The sequence below is a fragment of the Rana temporaria genome, chromosome 3 (genome assembly GCF_905171775.1).
Source record: "Rana temporaria chromosome 3, aRanTem1.1, whole genome shotgun sequence".
Lineage (NCBI taxonomy): Eukaryota > Metazoa > Chordata > Amphibia > Anura > Ranidae > Rana > Rana temporaria.
This window is the reverse complement of record NC_053491.1, coordinates 233210483-233233654: the sequence shown is the minus strand read 5'-3', so window position 1 is coordinate 233233654 and position 23172 is coordinate 233210483. Positions and strand designations below refer to the sequence as shown.

At 44.7% G+C, this 23172-nt stretch overlaps 1 protein-coding gene across 2 annotated transcripts in view; it reads right to left on the bottom strand.

The window, feature by feature from the left end:
• The window catches only part of LOC120932220 (uncharacterized WD repeat-containing protein alr2800-like), a 75049-nt gene extending 52435 nt beyond the window's left edge, over window positions 1-22614 (bottom strand). Inside the window, exons 1-5 of one of the 2 annotated variants that reach the window (XM_040344459.1) lie at window positions 22347-22614; window positions 11343-11404; window positions 10578-10723; window positions 6788-6966; window positions 6404-6609 (exon numbers count right to left, since the gene is read on the bottom strand). In XM_040344459.1, the coding sequence (XP_040200393.1) occupies window positions 6404-6609; window positions 6788-6966; window positions 10578-10680 (488 nt within the window). In that variant the 5' untranslated portion in view covers window positions 10681-10723; window positions 11343-11404; window positions 22347-22614. Of the gene's footprint in view, window positions 1-6403; window positions 6610-6787; window positions 6967-10577; window positions 10724-11342; window positions 11405-16709; window positions 16749-22346 lie in introns of those variants that run through there. The other variant, XM_040344460.1, reaches the window with a different exon arrangement.
• Window positions 22615-23172: the final 558 nt, after the last annotated feature.

Here is a 23172-nt window from a genome sequence, read left to right as displayed (position 1 = left end):
AACCAGAGGACACCGGTCTGATGGACCGTTTTCATCGATCCAAACCTATCGTGTGTAGGCCCCATAGGTTATTTAACCATCGGTTAAAAAAATAGCCAACTTGCTTTAAATTTAACCTATGGATTCCTAACCGATGGGAAAAAAACGATCGTTAGTAGGCACAACCATCGGTTAAAAATCCACGCATGTTCAGAATCAAGTCGACGCATGCTTGGAAGCATTGAACTTCGTTTTTTTCAGCACGTCGTGTTTTACGTCACCGCGTTCTGACACGATCGTTTTTTTAACTGATGGTGTGTAGGCGCGACGGACCATCAGTCAGCTTTATCGGTTAACCTATGACAACGGTCCTTCAGACTGTTCTCATCGGATGGACTGATCGTGTGTACGAGGCTTTATACCTTCAGGTTGGGTTCACACTATTGCAAATTGGATGCGGGGAGCCTGTGACAGGTTCTCAATGGAGCCGGTTCACACAGCTCCAGGACGGAATCCTATGCATCTTCTGGTCCGTTTCAGGTCCAAATTCAGCCAAAAATTCTAACCGTAATTGGACCTGAACAGGCGAACAGGGACACACCGGACCCCTGCTGCCAGCCACTTTGCACGGAGATGTGAACCCAGCCTCAGTCAAATTTCAAGGGCTTCAGGCAGGGCTGGAGTTGGGGGAATGGGGCGATTGGTGCAGATGCCCAAGGTCCCACATGCTCTAAGAGTCCTTCTTCCAACAGCAGTAATTTAATATTACAGCTATGCCCAATCACTGTAATGCTGCAAGTTGGAATGTCCATAGCCCTGCAGAGACTGCATATAGATAGATAAAACACAAGATTTTGCCTTGCACATGATTGCTTTGCTAAAGCTGGCCATAGGATGGCTTTGCTAAAGCCGGCCATAGATGGGTCAAAGTTTGGCAGGTTCAGCAGAGGCAGGACCAAATTCAATCAGTTTGTGGCCGCCCCTGTTCAACAGAAATGTGTTTGATCAACTTCTGTCAACGGAATATGCTGAAAAACTTTTTTCGATCAGTGGCTGCAGCCTGGATGGATACCTCCATCCTCCTTGCTCATGTGGATAGAGAAACCTCTGGCTAAAAGAAGAAAGAAAAAAAAATACCCATCTATGGCCAGCTTTAGAAAGAATTCTGTACTCTTTGAGAGTACTTCTATTAGTCAGCCATCTCATTGAAAATTCCAATTATGACTATATATTTAGGCAGATTCAGAGCGAGTTACGCCGGCGTATCAGTAGATACGCCGCCGTAACTCTGAATCTACGCCGGCGTTAATTTAAGCGTATTCTGGAAACCAGATACGCTTAAATTAGGCTAAGATACGAGCGGCGTAAGTCTCCTACGCCGTCGTATCTTAAAGTGTAATTTTTAGGCTGGCCGCTAGGTGGCGCTTCCATTGAGTTTGGCACAGAATATGTAAATAACTAGATACACCGATTCACGAACGTACGTGCGCCCGTCGCAGTAAAGATACGCCGTTTCCGTAAGAGATATGCCGCGTAAAGATAAAGCAGCCCCTAGGAGGCGTAGTCAATGTTAAGTATGGCCGTCGTTCCCGCGTCGAAATTTGAAAATTTTACGTCGTTTGCGTACGTCGTCCGTGAATGGGGCTGGACGTAATTTACGTTCACGCCGAAACCAATACGTCCTTGCGGCGTACTTTGGAGCAATGCACACTGGAATATGTACACGGACGGCGCACGAGAAATTAACATAAAACACTCCCCCCCATCCTCATTTGAATTAGGCGCGCTTACCCCGGCCGCATTTACGCAACGCCGCCGTAAGTTAGGAGGCAAGTACTTTGTGAATAGAGGGGCAAATTCTCAAAAGAGATACGCGGACTTAACTAAAGTTTTCTAAATTTACACGGCGCGTATCTTTGCGCCCGATCTTCAAAACGAGTTAAGCCTAGATTTCCGAATTTTCCGTCCTACCTAAAAAAAATACACCTGCGCATCCCCGGGCGCAAATTACGCTAGTCACGCCGCTGTTTTTGATAGGCAAAGATGCAAATGAGGGAGATAGGGCGATCCACAAAATTAAGTGTGTCCGGCGTAGTTTCCGCCCTGTGCGCACCTGTTAGTTTCCCTGCGCTAATTTACACTTTATAAAAGCAGACCTAATTTTACACATGCCGTGTAAGGGTCTGCTCAAGCTACTGACTAGAGCTAGAGTTGTCAAGAATCTGTCAGCAAAAATGCCCGGGCCATCAATGGTTCTTACGGCAGTTGCCACTTTACAGGCACAAAGAAGGAGGAGGGCACAGAGGAGGAGGATGCGGGCACAGGAGAGGGTTTACCGCCCACGGCGCGATCTGTTTGCCATGCCTGATTATGAGGTGTATGGCAACTTCATATTTGACAGGGAAGCCATCCTGGAGCTCACCCAAATACTTCAGGAGGATCTCACCACCCCAACCAAACTATCCCATGCCCTGCCACCTCTACAAAAAGTTATGGCAACCCTTAATTTTTTGGCCACTGGGTCTTTCCAGCGTGCATCTGGAGGTCTGGCTGGGATGGTGCAGTCGACAATGAGCCGATGTGTCCATCAGGTGGTCCCTGCCATACTGCGGCGCATGGGCAACCAGTTTGAAAAGCCCACCCAGGAGGAGCAGCGTCTGCAAGCCATGACTGACTTCTACAACATTGGTGGCTTCCCACGGACCATCGGGGCGATAGACTGCACCCATGTGGCACTACAGCCCCCCCATGAAACTGAGCACCTGTTCAGGAACAGAAAAGGCTGGCATTCGATCAACGTCCAAGCTATTGTAGATGCTCATGGCCTCATCTGGCACGTTTGTGCAAAATTTCCAGGGTCGTGCCACGGCAGTTTCATTCTCCGGCAGACCAAGATCTACCAAGACTTGGAGCAGAATGTGTATGGAGACAGCTGGCTGATTGGTGAGTGACATTGGTGTCAGGTATGCCCCACCCCCATGATGCAGACATCACAAGGGGCACATGCATGACTAATATCCTCCTGTCTTTTCCCTTACAGGTGACTCTGGATATGCCTTGGGACCCCACCTAATGACACCATTTAGGAACCCCCAAACACCAGGAGAACACAAATATAATGAGGTGCACATTCTCACCCGGTCAATTGTAGAGCGGACATTCGGGCTTCTCAAGTCCCGCTTCAGATGCCTTGACAAGACTGGGGGTACACTCTTGTATTCCCCAGACTTTGTCTGTCAAATAATTGGGGCATGTTGCATACTACACAATTTTGCAATGAGAAGGGGCCTGCATATTGAGTTATGTCCTGACCTGACCCCCCACCCAGGCAATCCCCCCCCCAACCACCTCTACCCGGTCTGCTGAGGGCACAGCAATAAGGAGACGACTTGCTGAAGGCATCTTTTCCCAGTAAATGGACCTTCATTATCTCACTTTATTGTTTGGTTTTACACCATAAACGCACAGATATTATTTGATATTTAAAATGTTTCTTTGCACAGTAAATGCACATTAATTATATGACAATGAGAATGTATTTTTTCACAGAAAACGCACATTAATTATCTCACAATGAGAATGCATGAATGCACACCACTGTGGTCCCTAGCACAGACACATCACATGCACATCGAATTGGATTAGATCCAAGTACCTTTGGTACTTGGGAGCAGTAACGCCCCGCCACGGCTCCAATTATGTCACTGTGCATTCATACACCATTCAGGAACCTGGGAACACTTCTCCCTGGTCCTGGGGATCCCTACTCCACCAAAACTGAGGGTGACACCCTTATGTTATCAGGAATGCCACCCCCCCACATTCACACATCATTCACACACATAAACCAAATCATAAGTACAGTATAATAAAAAAAACAAAAAAACAAAAAAAAACAAAAGTACCCCTGCAACTTAGTGATGTTGCCGAGTGCTCCTTCTGGGCTGACCACGGGCACGGCCAACTGGAGGATCTTCACGGGGGGGGGGGGGGCTGTGCAGGGGAGGGACTATCTTCACGGGGGGGGGGTCTGTGCAGGGGAAGAAGGAGCCTCCCCTGGTGTCTGTCCTCCTGCTGGCCTGCCCTCCAAGGCCACGGCTATCCTTGTCAGACAGGCAGTGATGTCAGCCGTATTAGCCTGGCCAGCCCGGGTATTGTCCTGCACAGCCCGGGTATTGGCCTGCACAGCCTGGGTCAGGGCAGTCACCTCCTGGGCCACGCCTGTTGTGGCGTTCTTCAGGTCCCACAAACAGGTGATGACCCCCACTGAGTTGGTGGCCACATCACCCATTGAATCCCTCATTAAACCCATGCTGTGCTCCACCTTGGTCATTGTTTTTTTAATTTCACCCAGACTGCGGGTCTGCCGGGCATTGTCACTCAGCAGACTGACCGGCAGACGCTCAAACCCCCCCCTGGTTTCCGGGGTCGGCCTCCTACTTGCCCCTGAGGCTTGTGGCCTTGGAGGAGGGGTTGGAGTGACCCATGGGGGTTGCTGCATGTTGGAGGAGGGTTGGGAGGGGCCACCCCTGATGGTGGCCTGACTGCTGGGAGCCTCTGGGGTACCCTCAGGGGATGACTCAAAGGTCCTATCTTGGCCCATCATGATTTGCCGGCCAATCACAATATTTTCATCCTCCTCGCCCTCATCCTCCTCCCACTCAACATCCAAATTAGGGGAGTTGTGGGCACTCCCCTCCCATTGCGAATCCTGCCCTTCTTGGGACTCAGCATCAGCCTGTCTTGGGGGTGGTGCAGCAGCCTGCCCTGATGGGGCAGCAACCTCCTGCCCTGATGGGGCTGCCACCTCCTGGGCTGATGACCCAGCAACCTCCTGGGCTGATGGGGCTGCCACCTCCTGGGCTGATGGGGCTGCCACCTCCTGGGCTGATGACCCAGCAACCTCCTGGGCTGATGGGGCTGCAACCTCCTGGCCATCTGGGGAGGACACAAAACAATCACAGGTTGGTGGATCCACACACTTGGCACATCTTCCCTTCCCCCACCCACACATGCTAATCACCAGATAGAAAAAATTAAAAACTTACCTGTCCTCACAGGAGCATCAGAGTCAAAGCCAGGCCGGCCCACCACCTGCTGTGGGTGGAAACACTGGGCCACTGCCCATTCCTCCTCACTCATCCTGACTGGGCAGGGCCCCCCTCCTCCAGTGCCCCTGGTATGGGCATGCAGCGTTGCCAGCTTGTTCCGGGACACGCTCTTTAAATCGTTAATTTTTTTTTGGATGCCAGCGATGGTCCTGGTCTCCCCCCCCCCGACGCATTGATCCGATCGGTGATCTTTTTAAGGATCTCCTTCCTCCTGGCCGGGGTGGTGTTCTGGCTCTCAGGGCCATGGAGAAAACGACCATATTTTATGATGCCCTGAGCAAGAATATGCTTCTCTGCCACTGAAAAATTTAGCTTCCTGCGCTTGGGGGCCATCACAGACACCACCCAGCAACAGGAAACTCACCCAAAAAACAATCAACAATACACACACAACAAAGAAAAAAAATCACTGCAAAAAAAAAAAAAAAACACAAACAGACAGCTACTATAAATTCAAAAACAAACAGGCAAAAAAGGGAAACAAAAAACAATCACACTCCAAAAACAAACACTTATCAAAAACAAACAGGCAAAAAATCAAAACAAATAACAAATTATCAAAAACAAACACCAACTATACTCTACAACTCCTCAACAACTTTTCTCACAAACAAATCTTACCAACAAACACTGACAAACGTTCAAAGCAGAAGCAACATGCTTTAGGAAGGGAACACAGGGAAATACTTTTGCAAGGGAAGTGTGTTTGACTGGGGCTATTTAGACACAGGGCGATCCTCAAACTAAGTACGCTTGGCCTTTTACCTATCTCACTGATTGCGCTGAGCAAAGTTCTGCACATGCCCAGTGAGGTCCAGATTCGTGCGCGCATGCGCAGTACGGCCGGCCCTTCATTTGCATGGGGTCACGGCTCATTACAATGAAGCACGCCCACTTCCTTCCCACTTGCCATAACCACGCCTTACGCCTCGGAATTTAGGTTACGGATGGCGCAATTTTGTGCGCAAATGCGCTGTGGATACGGCACTTACGACACCAACTTAGGGCGCCGTAACTTAAATGACATAAGTTAGGTAATACTAAATTTACACAGCTTTTTGAGAATTTGGCCCAGAGTACTTGCCCCTCTGACTTAAGGCGGCGTATCGTAAATACGATACGCTACGCCGCCTTAAAGTTACAGCGGCGTCTCTGAATCTAGTTATATATCTCAATAGTTCTTAGAAGAGAACTAAACTTTTAATAAAGTGAAGGTACGATTTTACATACTTTTTGCCAAAATACAGAATAGTTGTTTTTTTAACGAATGGATTTTGTAACAATGTTTTCCTTTTAGTTTATTTTGTACATACCCTACTGTGAAGATCTGACTGTCCAATGACACGATACATGATACAATGTCTACATGCTGATGGTCAGAAAAGCTCTTCTTTAGGTTGATGACATGTCCACAGGTTTTCTGCTCATCTAGTGGGTAGATTGTAAGGTGAGTTTTAAATCCACACACTAACAAATGACGGCGAAAATTGATGGCAATGCTAAAAATTGGACTTCCTAGCTGAAAAACAAAAACACAGAAAAAATGTATTTCTTACAGTTTTCTTTTGTTTACTGGAAAAAAAGGTTATTGTGCATTGCGACCAATCAAAATTCACACTGCATTTCCTAACCAAAGTAAACCCACTGGTATGGATGTGTGGATCTAAAGCAATAGCCAGGAGTGAAGTTATAGTCACCTTGATTTTATCCAATACAACTGCTCCAGAGGTCCATACAATAAGTGTACCGTCATTGGAAGAGGAGAAAATGAGCTTTGTATCTGCCCAATACAACAGATTAGTGACCATTCCTGAATGTTTAGAGGCTGACTGAGACAAATTGCCACTGTCCAGATCCCACCATTTGATCACTCCATCTAGAAAATTAAATCAGATATTGCATTTATTATTTACAAACTACAGTGAATAAGCTAAAAGACAATTCATTATATCAACCAGTAAACTACCATAGTCATTAGAGAACACTGAATTGATTTAAAGTCAGGAAAGCAATTTGATTAAACTTAAAGTAGCCTAAAAGCAAAAACTTTATTTTTTCATTTTGGATAGATTAACAGAGGGTTATAACCTCAGTGTTCTTTTTTTTTCTTGCAATCTGTTCCACTTCCTGTCCCATAGCCAGAACAGGAAGTGAGAGGAAATCCCTGCAAATGAAGGGAATCCCTTGCTCCCCGCCCCTTGTCACTAGAACTAGTGTCCCCATTGGAAGATTTCCCTTCTATTACTTTCTGGGGACAACCCAAAATTTGGGATTTTATTTGACTTTCAATGCTAAAGGTAAACAGGACAAATAGAGAGGGTGAATCTACTTAATGGGGGCACAAACAGCTTTAAAAACCCAATAGGTGTTCTAATCTATCTTCACTCTATAAAACAAACCAAAAAAAAAAGTTTTGTCTTTAGTAATACTTTCATTTAACTTTTACTGTATGTTCTCTGATTTTGTAAGCTTTTGGTGTGTGCTTATGGATGGTACTAAATATCCTATTGCATAATGCATATGCATCGCTCTTTCCTTCTCTGGCAGTATTATAGCAGGGAGCCTATAGGGAATGGAATTGGAAATATCTGGTCCACATATCTTTATAGCTCAGCAAAGGGTATTCATAGAAAACCAGACTATTGGTAAGAAGATTCAGCAGTGGTATGTGTGACGGATCTCGGATACCCTGGCTTGGCACCTCCGCCAGACCTGTGTCTCCTGTCCTCCAAATGCATCTGCAGCCGGCAGACTTGCCATAACCAGCCCAATAACAAGGGTTAAACATGCAGAGCATAAAACTGTTTATTAGATACAAGACATACACTTTTAAACACAGTTAGGGACACACCCCTTTGCCTTGTCATAGAGGGGGGTAGGGGACAAGGAAGAACCAATGGGAACTCAACACTTTGAAACAGAAACTACAGTTGAAACACATAAAGGGGTTATGATAAGCAGGCAGCCCCTCCTTAAAAATCCCCTGCTGTGATGTGTCTACACAACTTTTGTCTACGTGCCATGACCTAACATAATTAAACACAATAACAAGAGGGGGATGGGGGAGAAGGGATTATCCCAACTCCATTTTGTCCCCAAGTCTCTTGTTCTCGGCTGGGCCATAGTCTTTGGGTAGGAGGCCAGCCCACAGCCCCCTCCAAAACACGCAATGACACAGTATGGCCTACAGCGATACAGCTACATCTTGGTGAAAACTTCAGTGGGAGTAAACATGTGTCTGCCATTTTTACCTGCAGGTAGGCTTATAATAAAACCTGCCTATTTCATGGCGCAGCAGCTGGTGACATCACTGGCGCATGCGCTCTAAATAATCGGCATACCTTCAGAGGTCTGTGCCGCGAACAGTGTCCCATGCGGGTGTCATGTCATTGTGGTTTGGCCAGTCAGACGGCCGGAGCCTGTGAACCTGGAAGGGTGAAGATGGAAGCCCTGTCAGCGGTGACAGTGCGCCGCTGGAGGGTTTTGTTTCAGGCCCCGTTCACACCTATGCAAATTGGTTGCGGCTTACACCGCATCCAATTCGCATAACATTTTAAAAAACATTTATTTTAATGAGGCTGGTTCACATCTTTGCAGAGATAACAGAGCTGGAATTCGCACTGCACAAGTGTGAATCCAGCCTCAAGGCAAGTCTCTCGTAATGTACTAGTATGTGATGCAAACTGGCACATTATGACATTGTCTTGCAGGGTGAAATTTTCTTTTTTTTCCTACAAAGTTTACTACCACTTCAAAGTAGAACTAAAGACAATTAAATAACAAATTGTGGCTAAAATAAGGAAAGGGTATAACCCCTGGCAGGTTATTTTTTACATCTGTGTCCCATTGGAGAGACTTCCTATCACTTCTGCCCACCCCTGACATCTACCTCCCCCTGACACCTTCCCACCCCTGACACCTTTGGCCATTTCTGATCGCATTAGATTGTCAGGTGTGGTGCTTTTTCTCAAGTTGTTTGTGCTTCCTCAAAATTACAACACATTTTGTACCCATGATAGATGACTTTCTTACTTTGGAGTTATATTATTGGTAATTGAGTGGAACAACTAAGGATGGGACTTTGTATGAAGCACATTACTGAATTATGAACCAAGATATATAGTAAAAATATTTTTAATTCAAACAAAGGAGGCATAACATATACAAAATATGATGGTATAATAGTACTAAAGGGTTAAAAATAGTAACATGGTAATGCATAGTGGTTGTGGGTCTAAGTACATAAAATCTAGAGGGTACATGATAGTATATGATTGTCTAAGGTTAATAGCCATAATAATAAATCTGGTATATGTAGACCGGCTTTGTAGTGGTAGCATATGAAAAATATAGTGATATAATGTCACTATATGTCACACCACTTCCTCAAACTCAACCTATCCAAAACCGAACTTATAATTTTTCCTTCCCCACGTGCCTCTTCCCCTAATCTCTCTGTCAAAATTGATGGCACAACCATAAGCCCATCCCCACATGCCAAGGTCCTAGGAATAGTCCTGGACTCTGAACTCTCCTTCAAGCCCCACGTCCAATCACTGTCCAAATCTTGCCGCCTCAACCTCCGCAACATCTCCAAAATACGCCCCTTTCTAACCAATGACACAACAAAGCTCTTACTTCACTCCCTGGTCATCTCTCGCCTCGATTACTGCAACTCCCTCCTCATTGGCTTACCTCTGCATACTCTATCCCCCCTTCAGTCCATCATGAATGCTGCTGCCAGACTCATCCACCTTACCAACCGCTCTGTCTCTGCTGCTCCGCTCTGTCAATCCCTCCACTGGCTTCCGCTCGCCCAACAAATTAAATTCAAAATACTAACTACTCCCTACAAAGCCATCCACAACTCTGCCCCCAGCTACATCACTGACCTAGTTTCTAAATACCAACCTAATCGTTCTCTTTGTTCTTCTCAAGACCTCCTGCTCTCTAGCTCTCTCATCACCTCCTCTCATGCTCGTCTCCAGGACTTTTCCAGAGCCTCTCCAAGCCTATGGAACTCCTTACCCCAATCTGTCCGTCTATCTCCTTCTCTATTAGCTTTTAGAGTATCCCTGAAAACCCTCCTTTTCAGAGAAGCCTATCCTACCCGCATCTAACAACTGTACTTTAATTTTGTCCATCTGATCACCCCCCACATCTACTACCCTTTGTTCCACTTGACCCTCCCTTCTAGATTGTAAGCTCTAATGAGCAGGGCCCTTTGATCCCTCCTGTATTGAATTGTATTGTAACTGTACTGTCTTCCCTGATGTGGTAAAGCGCTGCGCAAACTGTTGGCGCTATATAAATCCTGTATAATAATAATAATAATAATAATAATAATAATATAATGGTTCATTAAAATAGAATATTGGAAAGTAGATATTAAACATATACACTGTGACATGTCATCATTTAGCATCTCTACGCGTTTCGTGTTCACTTAAATTATTGGTAATGGTTGTGAATGGTCAATAGAAGTACCTTCAAAGCCTGTGAGAAATTCTCGCCTCGCTGAGTGGTACCCAAGCGCTGTAATGGATCGTAGGTGGCAGTCTCGCACACTAATGTGTTTCTGCATTGCCATGGTGAGAGCTCCAGTATGACATTCATCCAAATTGTTGCCTGTTCTTTTTAGTGTAAAATAAAAAAAAGAATAAAAAAAAAATCGCAATATTGTTAGGAGTAATGTATTACTGTAGTCACTGATTGTGGCTTTTAAAACACAGATCAAGCTGTATATACGGTAAGTCAGAAAATAAAAAATAACTTTTGTTGGTCTCTATGCACATTTCATATTGCAACAATTGTTTTCCATAATGGTGCTGTCATTTTTGTATATTATGATAACTGAAATTGATAAATAATATTATCAGCTCTGTGAAAATGTTCTTATTTCCTTGTGTACTTTTTTACTTATATACAAGAGGCCACAGCAGGCTCCAAGCAGCTTCTCTAATAGCTTGATAGTTTATCCAACAAGAGATATTTCTTAAGAATCTCAGGAACCTTTTATGGGTTTTAACGACCTTATGGCTTTAGTATGTTTGCAGCTTTTCTCCAGACATAAATCCTCAGCTAAATCACTTTGGAAGGAGAATTTTTCTAAATGCTATTTGAGTATAAATTGACCCCCCCTAAAAGTGAGGGGTGGGACAAGAAATGTCCCCACCCCCACCACATATGGGATCGTGAGAGACAAATAGTTAGTTTTAATAAAGATTAAAAAAGAAATAAATAAATACTTACCACAGATTGGAGAAATGAACTGGCAGTTATCCAATAAATGGTCCTCTGACACGAGCGGGTACCTATAAAAAGAAGATTATGCGTCATCAAGCAGGCAGATGGAAGAAGGGTTAAGAGAAAGCTGCCCCCCCCCCCCCGCCATTTATGAGGTTTATACTTTCTCTGTGATGAGATGTTGTGTTGCTGTTTATTGTCGCTTATTAAAAAAGGATGTTATGGTGGATTTAAAGTAATAGCTCAAGCTTATACAGCTGAGCTAGAGTTATTGTGATGCAATATTTTAATATATTAAAATATAAGTATCGCTTAAAGGAGTTGTAAAGGAAAAACATTTTTTTGCTGAAATGACTGTTTACAGGGTATAGAGACATAATAGTTAACTGATTCCTTTTAAAAATTATTAAAAATAGATAAAAATCAATCATATAATGTATCTGTAGTTTCTAGTTTCGTTTTGCATGTTGTTTCCTGCCTCTCTGCTGTACAGAGCCACAGAGCCAATACAGGGCAGTGATGGTTTGGAAAACAAAACTGATTGGTGCTAAAGGGGTTTTAGACACACAGTAATCACACCTCCTTGAAGTTAGTGACCACAGAGAGAAAGCTCCCAGTACTGTGATTATCAGGAAACAGACAACCAGGAAGTGTGGAGATCAGAGAAGAATTACAGCAACTTGAGAGCAAAAACGAACAATGAGGACATGAAAACAGCACTGCATTAAGGTAAAGAAAGCTATTAACCACTTAACATCCGCCCGCCGTCAAATGACGGCGGGCGGAATGCTCTTTTGTTCCGACAGGACGTCATTTTAAAGCCTCTAGGGCAGGGATATGCAATTAGCGGACCTCCAGCTGTTGCAAAACTACAAGTCCCATCATGCTTCTGCCTCTGAGTGTTATGATTGTGGCTGTCAGAGTCTTGCTATGCCTCATGGGATTTGTAGTTCTGCAACATCTGGAGGTCCGCTAATTGCATATCCCCGCTCTAGGGCCTCTAGGGCGCGCGCACACACCCGTCGCGTCACTGGGAACACAGTGTGCGTGCCCGGCGGCCGCGATGGCTGCCGGGCACCCCGCGATTGCCCAGTAACTGTGCAGGGATGTGGAGCTCTGTGTGTAAACACAGAGCTCCACGTCCTGTCAGGGAGAGAGGAGACCGATCTGTGTCCCTTGTATATAGGGACACAGATCGGTCACCTCCCCCAGTCACCCCCCTCCCCCCACAGTTAGAACACACCCAGGATACACATTTAACCCCTTCCCAGCCCCCTAGTGGTTAACCCCTTCCCTGCCAGTCACATTTATACAGTAATCAATGCATATTTATAGCACTGTTCACTGTATAAATGTGAATGGTCCCAAAAATGTGTCAAAAGTGTCCGATGTGTCCACTATAATGTTGCAGTCCCGAAAAAAACGCAGATCGCCGCCATTCCTAGTAAAAAAATAAATAAAAAATAAATCATTATGTCCCCTATTTTGTAGGCAATATAACTTTTGCACAAAACCAGGTTATTGCGATTTTTTTTTTTTACAAAAATATGTAGAAGAATACGTATCGGCCTAAACTGAGAAAATTTTTTTATTTTTTTTTTAAAAATGGGATATTTATTATAGCAAAAAGTAAAAAATATTGTGTTTTTTTTTTTTCAAAATTGACGCTCTTTTTTTGTTTACAGCCCAAAAAATAAAAACCACACAGGCGATCAAATACCACCAAAAGAAAGCTCTATTTGTGGGGAATAATTTTGTTTGGGAGCCACGTCGCATGACCGCGCAATTGTCAGTTAAAGCGACGCAGTGCCGGAAGCTAAAATCTCGGCTGGGCAGGAAAGGCAAGTAGGCAAGTGGTTAAGATAAAAAAAAAAAAATCCTTTACAAACCCTTTAATTAAATTTAATACAATTAATTATTTAATTTATTGAAGTTATTGATAATTAATTGATTCATTTATTATTATTATTATTATTATTATTATTATACCTAAAAAAAAAGGCCACGGCCTATTTAAACCACAAGTTATTGAGTCAGGTGTATTATTTATTAGAGATAAGGAGTTCTATCTACGATTCCATAACATAACCCTGATCCAGCTTAAAAAAAAAAAAAAAAAAGATTTTGGAAACCAAAAACCTTATTGTTTATAGGGCTTCATGACTTCATGACTTTAAATTAAATAAAAAAAATGAATTTCAACTGTGCATGACAAGTGTTAATTTTCTGTATGTTTTATCTGATAATAGTAAGGGCACCAAGCCTGAGGCCGCGTACACACGATCGGTCCAAACCGATCGTGTGTGGGCCCCCATCGGTCAGTTAACCTTCGGTCAAAAAATGTAGAACTTGCTTTAAAATTTAACCGATGGACTGATAACCGATAGGTCAAAACCGATCGTTAGTATGCAAAAGCATCAGTTAAAAACCCGGGCATGCTCAGAATCAAGTCAACGCATGCTTGGAAGCATTGAACTTTGTTTTTTTTCTGCACGTCATTGTGTTTTACGTCACTGCATTCTGACACGATCGTTTTTTTAACTGATGGTGTGTAGGCACATCAGACCATCAGTCAGCTTCAGCGGTTAACCGATGACAACGGTCCTTCGGACCGTTCTCATCGGATGGACCGATTGTGTGTACGCGGCCTGACTCTCTTTAACCCTCCTGGCGGTATCCCCGAGCGTGACTCGGGGTTGATTTTTTCTGCTATAATCGGTATCCCCGAGTCACGCTCGGGGTAGATATGCAGAGCCTGCAGCTTGCGCTGGCTTACCTTCTCCTGGATCCAGCGATGTCACCACGCTGTGTGAGCGAGCGGGACCTCGCTCGATTCACACAGCGTCCTCCTGTGCTGCCGATCTCCGTTCCCTGCGACGTTATGACGCACGGGAGCGGAGATCGGCGCCAAATTCAAAAAAGTAAACAAACACTATACATACAGTATTCTGTAATCTTATAGATTACAGTACTGTATGTAAAAAATACACACCCCCTTGTCCCTAGTGGTCTGCCCAGTGTCATATGTACTTTTATATAATAAAAACCTTTCTTTCTGCCTGAAAACTGTAGATTGTCCATAGCAACCAAAAGTGTCTTTTTATGTCAAAAATGGTTTTAGAGCAGCTAGAAAACAGCGATAATAAATTATAATCACTTGCAGAATTGTGCGACAGCGATTTGTGGGGAAATTCCTCATAAAAAAATAATAATAATGACAGCGACAATTCTGCAACTGAGCAAATTTCAGTGATTTTGAGTTGATTACATTATTGAATAATTTTTATTTTAATTATATTATTACTTGCTATAATTATTTATAATTATTTATTATATTATAATTTAAAATTTTGTTTTTAAAAAATGTCATACCCGGGATGCCTATTAGATTCTTGTTTGGTCAGATTTAAGTGAGTTATTCCTAAAAATTGCAGCCCTACAGTATAAAACGCCAAATTTCCTTGCAAATAATTGTACCGCTTTCAGCATGTTTTTTCAGAAAGAATCATACCGCCAGGGAGGTAAAGACCCCTTTCACACTGGAGGCTTTTTCAGCTGAAAACCCAGTGTGAAAGCCCGAGTGCTTTCACACTGGGGTGCTGCGCTGGCAGGGCGTCAAAAAAAGTCCTGCCAGCAGCTTCTTGGCAGCGCTTTTGCAGCGGTGTGTACTAGGAGGGGTAATTAGGAGGACTTTTTGCTGGGAGGAGGAGAGAGGATGAGGGGAATTTTGAGGGGTATATGGTTTTTACTAGAAGGGGTGATTTTTTGGGGGGTCATTTGTGCTGGCGGAATTTGGAGGATGAGGGGGGGCAAAGATTTGTGCTGGGAGGGGGGATTTCAGCAGGGGGGGTGAATTTGTACTTGGAGGAGGGGGATTTATGCATGGGGTTAAGCATGCAGATTAGTGCTTTGTTTTTTTGGGGGGGGGGATGTTTGCTGACACATGATGCTCATATGTCTCGGGGGGTGCAGTTTGGCATGTCCGTCCTGGGCTTTAGATGACCTTGTCCCGGCACTGGGTGCGTAAGTGTGCATATGTGTACACATGCATACATTTTTTTTCAGTTCTAATTGCCAGTGTTGCAATATCTGCATGTTTACATGTGTATACATGTGGCGTATGCGCCTGAAATACTGGACTTAAACATAACATTTTCTATTTTTATTTTATGACTCTATATGCATTTCTGTATTATTGATCTTTACACAGCTGTGTGCATTATTACGTAGACAGCAAGGGGGGTATTTACTAAAACTGGAGCACACAGAATCTGGTGCAGCTGTGCATAGTAACCAATCAGCTTCTAACTTCAGCTTGTTCAATTAAACTTTGACAATAAGGGCCCTTTCACACGTACGGACGAACGGTCCATTTTTTACAAGTCCGTTTACGGACTTGTAATGTATCCCTATGGGATTGCAGACGTTAGCGGATGATGCATCCGATAACGTCCGCAAAGATCCGCTTTTGCGGACGGAAGAAAACCCTATTTTCCGAAACGGATCGGATGAATACAGACACACGGTCCGTATTCATCCGATTCCCCATAGGGGAGAGCGGAGGAAAGACAGGGCGGTCTCTGCACAGTGTGCGGGGACCGCCCTGTCCGCCGACAGCTCAGCGGGGATTTACGGATGATCCCCGCTGAGCCGACGGACACACACGGGGCGGATCAATACGGATCCGCTCCGTGTGAAAGGGCCCTAAGCCTAGGTTCACACTGAATGCGGGTTTGATATCAGTTCAGCTGAGTTTGCATGATTTCAAACCGGTGATCTGACGTTATGGTTCCGGCTATCGAGATGGTTCCTGTAAGGACTGCGCAGGCGCAATCCATTCGCACGGACAGCTAGCTCGGCCTCCTGTTTTTTTTTAACATCCTCCAATCCACGGGGATGTTAAAGAATGAGCCTGGATGCCCGCCGAGGTTCGGAGATTTCTGTCGTCAAGGATTGCGCCTGCGCAGTCCTTACAGGAACCATCTCGATAGGGGAACCTTAACGACAAGTCACCAGCATTTCAGTCCAACTTCGGGGGAGATTTGAGAGACATCTGTGAGGGTTCATGCACAGATGTCTATTGAAATCGCCACCAAAGTCGCAAAGTGCAGGAACTACTTTTGAGAATCGATGAGGAGTTGCAAAGTTGGCGCTGCACTGATTCGGACAGTGCCAGTGCCATTGACGGCAATAGGCTCCGATTTGGCATACGATGTGACCTGTCAAATGGCATGTCAAATCAGGCCAATGTGAACGTAGGCTTAAACCCAGAAGCGGATTGGTTACTATGCACAGCTGCACCAGATTCTGTGTTCTCCAGTTTTAGTAAATCTACCCCAATGTATATTCATTTTATACAAGCAGTGTAAGTACCTGAGTTTTACCTGATGTTGGCCTCTTGCAGTCCCTGTATAATGAGGCTGGATTGTGAGAGGAAGAAGCAGAACAGGGAGCCAATCAGTTCATGTGCTGGCAAGAAGCATGCTGATAGGAGGAGAAGGGAAGAATGACAGAGAGATGAGCTCATCACTTCTGCTGCTTCTATTTTCACTGTCCAGAACAACCTGGGCTCAGAGGAAGAGGCTTGGATAATGATTGTCATTAGACTGAGGATATCTTGGGCAAAAAAGTGTTACAAGGTAAATCTCTAAATTAGAGGTGAATATGGTAGCCAAAACTAGTTTTCCTTTTTTTTTCTTTTTTATGAGCTATACATTTTATCATTTTTTTTAGGCTTCAGTTCTGCTTTAACCACTTCCATACAGGGCACTTATGCACCTTCCTGCCCAAGCCAATTTTCAGCTTTCAGCACTGTCGTACTTTGAATGTCAATTGCGCGGTCGTGCTACACTGTACCCAAATGAAATTTTTATCATTTTGTTCCCACAAATAGAGCTTTCTTTTGGTGGTATTTGATCACCTCTTTGATTTTTATTTTTTGCGCAACAACTAAAAAAAGACCGACATTTTTGAAAAAAATTAAGTTTTTATTTTTTTCTGTTAATTTTTTTTGTAAATAAGTATGTTTTCTTCTTCAATTATGGGCACTGATATGGTGGCACTGATATGGCGGCACTGATGGGCACCGATAGGTGGCACTGATGGGCACTGATAGGCGGCGCTGGTATGCTGCACTGATGGGCATTCATAGGCGGCACTGATGGGCACTCATAGGCGGCACTGGGCACTCTTTGGCGGCACTCATGGGTGGCACTGATGGGTACTTATCGGTGGCACAGATGGGCACTGATAGGTGGGCACTGGGCATAGATGGGCACTAAGAGGTGGCACTGATGGACACTGAGTGGCACTGATGTACACTGAGGGGTGGCACTGATGTCATTGCTGGGCATCATTCCAGCCAGTGCCCATGTTGCCAGTCAGTGCCCATTTGTGGGCACTGATTACAATTGATTGTGTTAAGTTTTTTTTTTGGTGTTTTTATTTTGTTTTTTGCTCTATTGAGCACTGGGGGCACTCCCTGGTGGTCCAGTGTGGGCATCCGAGGGAAGGACTGCGCTGATAAACAATCAGTGCGAACCCCCTCTGTCAGGAGAGACACCGATCGGCTCTCCTCTACTCGTGTCTGTCAGACGCGAGTGAGGAAGAGCCGATCAATGGCTCTTCCTGTTTACATCGTGATCAGCCGTGGTTGGACACGGCTGATCACGTGGTAAAGAGTCTCTGCCGGAGGCTCTTTACCGAGATCGGAGATGCAGGGTGTCAGACTGACACCCCGCATCACCGATGGCCGCGCTGCGCGCCCCCACGGGAGCGCGCCGGCATGAAATCCTGCAGGACGTCAATAGACGTCCAGTCAGGATTTCACAACCACTTCCCGGACGTCAATTGACTATTGACCGGGCGGGAAGTGGTTAAAGGCATAGTTAACCTTTACCCAAAGACTACCTATGTAGATAAGGGGCGTCTGCAGATCAAAACAAACTGTGAAGCTTTGACTATAACTGTGCTGCTTCTCCTTTCACTGTCCAATCACAGGCTGGGGTGGATCCAGGGTGAACTGGGCTTAGAGGAAGTGAGTTAATATATATTAATAGATATGCTAACGGTGGATTGGAGGTTTTCTCAATTCTCAGAAATTATTCTGCTCTCCAGTAGCGTAGCACAGTCTAAATTTCCATGCCTATGATCTGTACTGGAAGATGGTATGACTTTAATTGGGGGCAAGTGCAGGGGCACAAAGAACAGGCAAACCCCACATGAAAGGTTGGCCGTGAACATAAGCATATTCTACATGGTCACCTAAAGGTCCAATACATTTTTTTTTTTACTTACCCTAAATAGCTGTTGCTATGCGGAAGTGCCGAATCTGCCACTTCATCCTCCGCGGTGGATTCTCTTCCTCCTCCTACACTGGGTGTCTTCTTGTGAATGGGGCGCGCTGCATTCTGGGAACTGTGTGTATCCCAGAAAGCAGCCGGCCCATTCACAAAGCGCCGCGCTGCTCGCGCATGCGCAGTATGAAACGGGCAGTGAAGCTGCACGGCTTCACTGCCTGTTTCCCTTACTGTGGATGGCGGCGCTTGGAGCTGCCAGTATCGAGGATCGGACTCGGCGGGGGCCGACATTGCTGGCGGCTAGGACAGGTAAGTGTCCTTATTAAAAGTCAGCAGCTACAGTGTTAGTAGCTGCTGACTTTTAATTTTTCTTTTTTTTGGAATGGAACCTCCACTTTAAAGATGAAGTAAACGCTGCCTCTTTTTTTTATAAGGGTCCATATACTGTAGACCTGGGGTCTCAAACTGGTGGCCCTCCAGCTGTTGCAAAACTACAAGTCCCATCATGCCTCTGCCTGTGGGAGTCATGCTTGTTACTTTCAGCCTTGCAATGCCTCATGGGACTTGTAGTTTTGCAACAGATGGAGGGCCACCAGTTTGAGAAGTTTGCTTGAAAGTAAACCAGTACACATTTTTGTAGAGTCACGAAACTAGTGGCCAGTTTTCTTTTTCAATACATAGCCTTCGATCTACAGAGAATATAGCCTGAGAACATTCAATTTTGCACCATTCGCCCAGAATGTATATGCAGTTTTAATGGACGAACAGCTATACAGTTGAACCTCAGATTACGAGCATAATCCGTTCCAGGAGTATGCTCATAATCCAAAGTACGCGCATATCAAAGCGAGTTTTCCCATTGAAGTCAATGGAAACAAAAATAATTTGTTCCGCATTGACTTCAATGGTATGCAATACGGAATGCGGCCAGAGATGGGGGGGCGCCAGAGAGCGCCGAAAAAGGCCGAAAGGGCCAGAGGACACTTCTAGCTGGATTCAGGTATGTGAGCCTAACGTTAGGCAGGCGTAGCGTATCGCATATACGCTACGCCGCCGTAAGTTAGAGAGGCAAGTGCTGTATTCACAAAGCACTTGCGTCCTAAGTTACGGCGGCGTAGCATAAATGGGCCGGCGTAAGCCCGCCTAATTCAAATTGTGTTGAGGTGGGCGTGTTTTATGCTAATGAATCGTGACCCGACGTGATTGACATTTTTTACGATGCGCTGTCCGTGGACATATCCCAGTGCGCATGCTCCAAATTACACCGCAAAGACTTATTGGCCCAGATTCAAGTAGAATCGCGCAATATTTGCGTGGGCAAAGAGCAAATTTTTTTCTCTGCGCCCACGCAAATATTGCGCTTTGCCCGCGATTCACGGAGCAGTTGCTCCGTAAATTGCGCGGGCAATATGCTAAGCAGCCGGGCGCAAGGCTGCCTAATGTAAATGATCCCGCTGGGGGCGGGAATCATTTAAATTAGGCGCGCTCCCGCGCCGAGCGAACAGCGCATGCTCCGTCGGGAAACTTTCCCGACGTGCATTGCGGCAAATGACGTCGCAAGGACGTCATTTGCTTGTAAGTGAACGTGAATGGCGTCCAGCGCCATTCACGGTTCACTTACGTAAACGATGTTAAATTTGAACGTCGCGAGCGGGAGGCGCAGCTATACTTTAGCATTGGCTGCGCCTGCTATTAGCAGGAGCAACCTTATGCTAAAGGCGCCGTACGAAAACTCCGTACCTTGCGTAGGCAGGGCCCGCGCAACTTTTGTGAATCGTTGGTAGTATGCAATTTGCATACTACACGCCGATCACAAAGGCCGCGCCCCCTAGCGGCCAACGCAAGAATGCAGCCTGGGATGTGAAGGCATAAAGAGGCTTATGTTTATCACATCCTAGGCTGCATTCGGTGTAACGAGGTTCCTGAATCAGGAGCACTCGTTACACCGGAGCAAGTAAGCACTTGCGCCGCGCAACTATGGTTGCGCGGGCGCAAGTGCTTCTTGAATCTGGGCCATTGGTTTTAACTTGAACGTAAATGACGCCCAGCCCCATTCACGGACGACTTACGCAAACGATATAAAAATTTCAAAAAATCTACGCGGGACCGACGTCCATACTTAACATTGGCTAGGCCAGCTTTTTGTTGGACTAACTTTACGCCTGAAAACGCCTTACGTAAACGGCGTATCTTTACTGCGTTTACTGGCAAGCATACGTTCGTGAATAGGCGTATCTCGCTGATTTACGCATTCTAGGCGTAAATCAGCGTTCACGCCCCTAGCAGCCGGCCTAAATAGAAAGCTAAGGCACAGCCCGTCGTATCTTAGCTAGATCTTAGCTAGATTTAAGTGTATCTCATTTTGAGAATACACTTAAAGATACGACGGCTTAGATTCAGAGTTACGATGGCGTATCTACTGATACATCGGCTTAACTCCTTCTGAATCTAGCTATTGGGCTCATTTCCTGCGCCCCCGTACCTCAGGCCAAATGAGGTACTGAAGGCCAATGTTCGGCTTTTCTCGGCTTATGCGCCCCCGTACCTCAGGCCAAATGAGGTAATGCAGGCCTATTTTCGGCTCTGCTCGGCTTCTGCGCCCCCGTACCTCAGGCCAAATGAGGTACTACAGGCCTATTTAGCTTGAATTCTGCTCGTCTTGCGAGTCAACACTCGCAAACCGAGTCAGAATTAAAAAAAAAACGCAAATCAAAACGCTCTCAAAGTTACTCTTAAACCGAGGTTCCACTGTATAATGTTTTTATGAATACACCTCTAAATGTCATTCATTTAAGCTTTACACCTACTTATTTATACATTATTTAAATTGCTTGAAAGTTTTTTTGATTTACAAAACTGAGACAGAAACCCAATTTTATTTATATGTATTATTATATTAATATATAAACAGAATATTTAGGCTGCATTCACACCTGAGCGTCGGTCGTTCAGTCGTTTTTTCCGGCGTTTTTTCCCGCGTGTATTCATGCTTATTTGCGTGTTTGCATACAGCGTCGTCCGACGTTATTGTACTTCAACGTTTTTTATTTTAGCCAATAGGAAAAATTATCATCTTTTCATCACTTGTTGCTTTGTTGGTAGATTTTTTAATCTTCTGCCTGGGTGAAATGTTCTATTGATTAAAGCGACGAAACGCCCGTAGCAAACGCTCGTTGTCGCGCAAGTCCCTTGAATCGAGCGTTTCCATTACTTTCTATGGGAAATGGAAACGCTCAAAAACAACCAAACCGCCCGATACTCGCGACAAAAAAGGGTCCGGAACTTGTTTGAGCTTCAGTCGTTTGGCGTCAGGCGTATTGGCGCGCAGATGTGAACCATCTTCATAGGGAATAATGTATTTTTTCCCCTCTAGCGTATTTGAGCTTCGCGTTTCAGGCGACAAAACGCTCAGGTGTGAATGCAGCCTTATACTTATGTGGTACATAATTGTCATCCTAGATTGTAAGTTCTAACGAGCAGGGCCATCTGTTTCTTCCTGTATTGAATTGTATTGTAATTGTAATGTCTGCCCTAATGTTGTAAAGCACTGTGCAAACTGAAGGCGCTATATAAATCCTGTATAATAATAATACCCTACAGTACAGTAGCAACATAAATTTGTACGGCAATGTAACTGAACCCATGGCCCCTAAGCTTGAGCTTGTTTACAAAAGTATGTACAGCACTACCTTAGTGTACTGTATGCACTTACTGTGAAAGTGATCATCCGCAGAATATTGGTCGCTTTTCACCACAAATTACCGTAATCATTAGAATAGACCAGGTAGGACATCCTGGAATGTACTGTATGCGCAGTAAAAGTCCATTGCGGTGTCATCAAGTGTCATTACCTGCCTCAGACTCTTCTCAACATTCTTTTTGTTGGGGACGACATGTTGCTTTCAACTTGTGTTTGGGACATTGTATTATTTCCTGCTGTTGTCTCTATGGGAACTCGTTTCCACACTCTTTTGTCTGCTTCTCTGAGGAAACACATTGCTTCAGTCCTCCTCCCAAACAGCCATGTCTGGGCGTCTCTCTTCTTTAGAAACCATTTGACTATTCTGCTATATTTCCATGAGAATTTGTTTATTGGATTTGGATTTGAGATTAACTTTATTTTCAATGTTTTGTACTCTTTTTCAAATGCTAATATGAAAAGCATTTGCATAACTCAAATGAGGAGTGACATTAAAACAAAGCAATCCCTATAGGGAAAGAAACAGCATTCAAATTTGGGAAGTATCTGAGAGAACAACCGCAAAACGCTGATAAAATAAGCAAAAGCTGCTTCAGCTGAAGAATAGAAATGACATGAGATTGTTAACTAGTTAATAAGGACCGGAAGGATTTGCACCCTTAATGACCAGGCCATTTTTTGTGATGCGCGCTGTGTCCCTTTAACAAACAATTGTGCGGTCCTGTGACAAACAAAATGTATGTCCTTTTTTTCCCCACAAATAAAGCTTTCTTTTGGTGGTATTTGATCACTTTTTTTTTGCACTATAAACAAAAAAACAATGGCCCGGATTCACATG